Source organism: Diadema antillarum, unplaced genomic scaffold (genome assembly GCF_040938485.1).
Source record: "Diadema antillarum isolate AM-2024a unplaced genomic scaffold, OU_Dant_1.0 seq00001249_RagTag, whole genome shotgun sequence".
NCBI classification, from domain to species: Eukaryota; Metazoa; Echinodermata; class Echinoidea; order Diadematoida; family Diadematidae; genus Diadema; species Diadema antillarum.
The window spans coordinates 538,870-542,500 of NW_027272035.1; the positions used below are offsets into that span (position 1 = coordinate 538,870).

At 41.4% G+C, this 3,631-nt stretch overlaps 1 protein-coding gene across 1 annotated transcript in view; it reads right to left on the reverse strand.

Annotated features, from left to right (window-relative positions):
• Window positions 1-1,891: 1,891 nt before the first annotated feature.
• Window positions 1,892-3,631, reverse strand: part of LOC139745266 (protein FAM124A-like) — a 16,039-nt gene continuing 14,299 nt past the window's right edge. Inside the window, 3 exon segments of the mRNA XM_071655667.1 lie at window positions 1,892-2,554; window positions 2,556-2,832; window positions 3,388-3,455. Coding sequence (XP_071511768.1) covers window positions 1,915-2,554; window positions 2,556-2,832; window positions 3,388-3,455 — 985 coding nt within the window. The 3' untranslated portion in view covers window positions 1,892-1,914.

The window sequence follows — 3,631 nt, forward strand, 5'->3', positions numbered from 1 at the left end:
TATATTTTTTAGATAAGAAAATAAAATACAACCCTGCAATCAACCGGATCAATAACCAATTGACTTTGGAGGAAACGACGTTTCTAAGGAAAAATCATCGTTCAGGCGATGTTCCCTCAAAACCTGTCTAAGTTATCTTTGTAGGATTGTTCATTGTCGCAGCTACATCACAGCTAAACATCATGCAAATTGCCGTGTTCAAAGAGCTATGATTATAACAATGTTAGGATAGAAATGCAACTGGTACGTGCAAAATCCAGCTTTCATGCGATTGTCGAAGACGTAACACAACGATTTATGATTAGTAAGGATCATCGTTCTATTTCTTTACAATAATTATAAAAACTGGCAAGCAAAGACAAGAGGTAAGTTGGGAAATAGCATTCCAACCAAGCACAATCATGAAATGATAATAATTATGTGAAGTCTCCTTCTGAGCGACAGACGTCTACCAGCTTTTTGCTGCACATGTATTTGACAAAAATAGTCTGGACGGAGAGTAGTCAAACCACTTTTAAAGTCGAGCAATCTTCTTACTAACCTTGACAACACTTATTATTTGTTCAGATGGTCTCACACATAGCTAAGTACTAAAAAGACATTCATTGACAAAACGACCAGAGTCAAACCATCGGAAACATAGCAAGTCAAATACACAACACAGTGCGACGTGAAACTTTTGAATATGAGAGTGCACAAACCATGCAGTACACGTGATCATACGCGCAGACTCAGTGGATTTATGGCAAAACCCTTTTTCTCGACGTGACTTATCAATGAACATCATGATACATCTCCTCTATCAAAATAAGAGTGTAGAGTGGAAGAGTGTAATACTGAAAAGTAATTCATGCAAAAGCTGTATATTGAAAGCATGGTTCAGAAGGACGAAATAAAAGAGTTGATAATACATGTTCAATGTTGATCGTAAAACGATTTACAAGCGATTGTTGTTTTGCCTCGTCTTCAAGGGAAATACTTCAAGATCAGCAGCAACATTGGAAGCCTCGAATCTACAGAATTATAGACATGGAGCCAGAGTATCCCTGTGGGCAAAATGTTTAATCAAATCGATGGTGTGTTGTAACACTCGTTATTTACATCAATGCAAGGCATGTATAAAAAAAATCGAAGAACCTAACCAAACAGTTCTGGCATAGGTCAAAGTAAAGAGATGTATCTAGTACTCTAACCTAATGTCAGGTGATCAGGATTGAATGACCACAGATATTACGATACCATAATTCTTCGTTTTTTATGGATGATCGTTTGACAAAATGTACACTTCATCTTGGATATGGTTCATTATTTCATTAACGGTACACTGGCTTGACCTAAGGCCAGTGAAGGTAGCAGTTTTCTGTTTTGTTGTTGTTGTTGTTGTTGTTGTTGTTGTTGTATCACTGGCGCTGATAAGCTCGCTAACATTATTATGTTGATATAGTTAGAGTTAGCGCATCTGTATTAGAGGTAAATTGAGATTAAAAGTTTAACATCAACTTCTGTTGTTACAGTTGTTGATCAGACTAAATGTAGAGAACACTTAGATATGCTTTGTTTGAGAATCAGGGGTAATTTTTTTTTTCAGGGGGTGAAGTTTGTCGAGACATATTGTTCTCGATAGCTGTATTGACTTTATTTGCATAGATCAGTCGTGCTGGTAGAAACACTGTTATCATAATCTTAACTTACATTTATGATAATTTACTGCGTTACTGAGTAAGGAATCTATATCGTGATAGCTCCCTCTATTGTTTGCATCTTCCGCTTGACGCAAATGTCAACGGTCTCGTCATAATCTAGCTAATAATTTAGGCTCGCGCTCTATCCTTTTCGGCATAGCTTGCCATTAGATGTAAGACAACACTGGCATCTTTGGTATAAAGTTTTTGGGCGAGTTGGTACTACATGTACTCAGTTTGAACTTTGACCCTCTTCCTCCTCGTCCATAATCGACTGTAACGTCGGCTTCGGCTTCGGCCGCATCGCTTTCGGGGCGATCAGCTGCTGTAGAACATCTACCGACTGTCTCCTGGGAGCCAGAGAGCCGTTGTTTGTGTTCGCCCGCTTTGAGACAAGGATGAGCGTGACGTTGCCATCCGGATCAGTCGTCTGCCAGCGCTGCGGACTGATCGGTGAGCACGAGTTAGGCAGCAGCGGGACCAAGTCACCGACTTCACGAACTTTGAACTGCAGGAAAGTAGTGTTCAGCGGGCGTACACTGCACTCGTCCGGAACTCGTTTGAGTGCGAACTGGATGTCCGAGGTGTCGCGGGAGTGTGTCACAAAATAACAGAAATCGTCTTTCTGATATTCCACTTTTCGATTGAGGACCAAACTATAAAACCGCACCATATCCTCCCAGTTTTCGCTGCTACTATACATCATAAATCTGAGATGTTCTTTGCCGTAATGGACTTGCCTGACCGCCCACAGAGGCATATCTTGTTCGGTTGTATAGAAGTTCTGAAAATTTGGTTCACACAAGAAGTATTTTCCCGGAACGTGCGTGTTGTGGTGGTACTTCCAGGGTTTCTTCTTGAGGTATTCTGGGCGAGGCTATCCTGCGGTCGTCAGAGTCCTCGTCGATATGGAGAAAGAGCATCACGGCCAGCGCGGGGATGACGTCGCGATCGACGCCGTTGCCATTGTTGAATTGTCCGTTGGGTCGGCTGCGCTCGGCGATGTTGAACATCTTGAACGAGTGGTCGAAGTGTTTGACGAGTGGGTGGATGAGCTTCCGTAACTTGATGCTCTCTCCGGGGTCGGTGACGAAGTGGAGAGTGAGTCCGTATGGGTCCTTCGCCAAGTCACCATCGTTCGACTCCTCGCCTATGTAGCAAGAAAAAAAGAAAGAACTTGATTTAATGACGTCATTTCACACAGAAGAAAATCGCGAAATCCCCTTAAATTCATTACAAATGCTGCGATATGAAAAACACTCTCAAAATTGAGGGGGGGGGGGGATCTCATCCTGACAATCCCGGTAAAACAACAAAGGTATGCTTTGTAAGTACACTGACACAATTCGATAACCAGGATGGAAGGTGGACTATCGACAAAATAATGTGCTTCTTGTTGTCCCAGTAGTGATAGTCAGTGATTGATGTTTGCCACAGGAAGTACTTACATGCAAATTCCACCATAAGACACTATAAGTTTTCTTCATTCTACGTCACCGTTTTGTGTGTTTATATCTTTGCAAAATCGCAGCATTCTTTTCTTTTATCCCTTTCCTAATATCGTCCAGAAAAAAACTTCGCTCACCTGTGCAGCTCGTATCATTATATTATCATAATAATCTATATCACGTAATAGGTCTTAAATCATTCATATTGTCATGATTAATGTCGTACAAAGGCTTGAATGTAATGACACGTGACTTACTAGAGACACTTGACCCGGAAGGAGACGACATGCCGTACTGCGGGGATGATGCCGGGTCGATTGGCATCCTGGAAAGGGAAAAACAAAAGAACATGATACAGGTTAGAAGAGATTACTGTGCGATTCAGCGTAGTTACTGGACAGATTTTTTTTTTTTTTTTTTGTGAGCAAGATATTCCAGGTTTGAGTAGGACGTATGTCGTTTTAGCATTGTATGCAAGCAATCACGTGATCGACGGTTTTA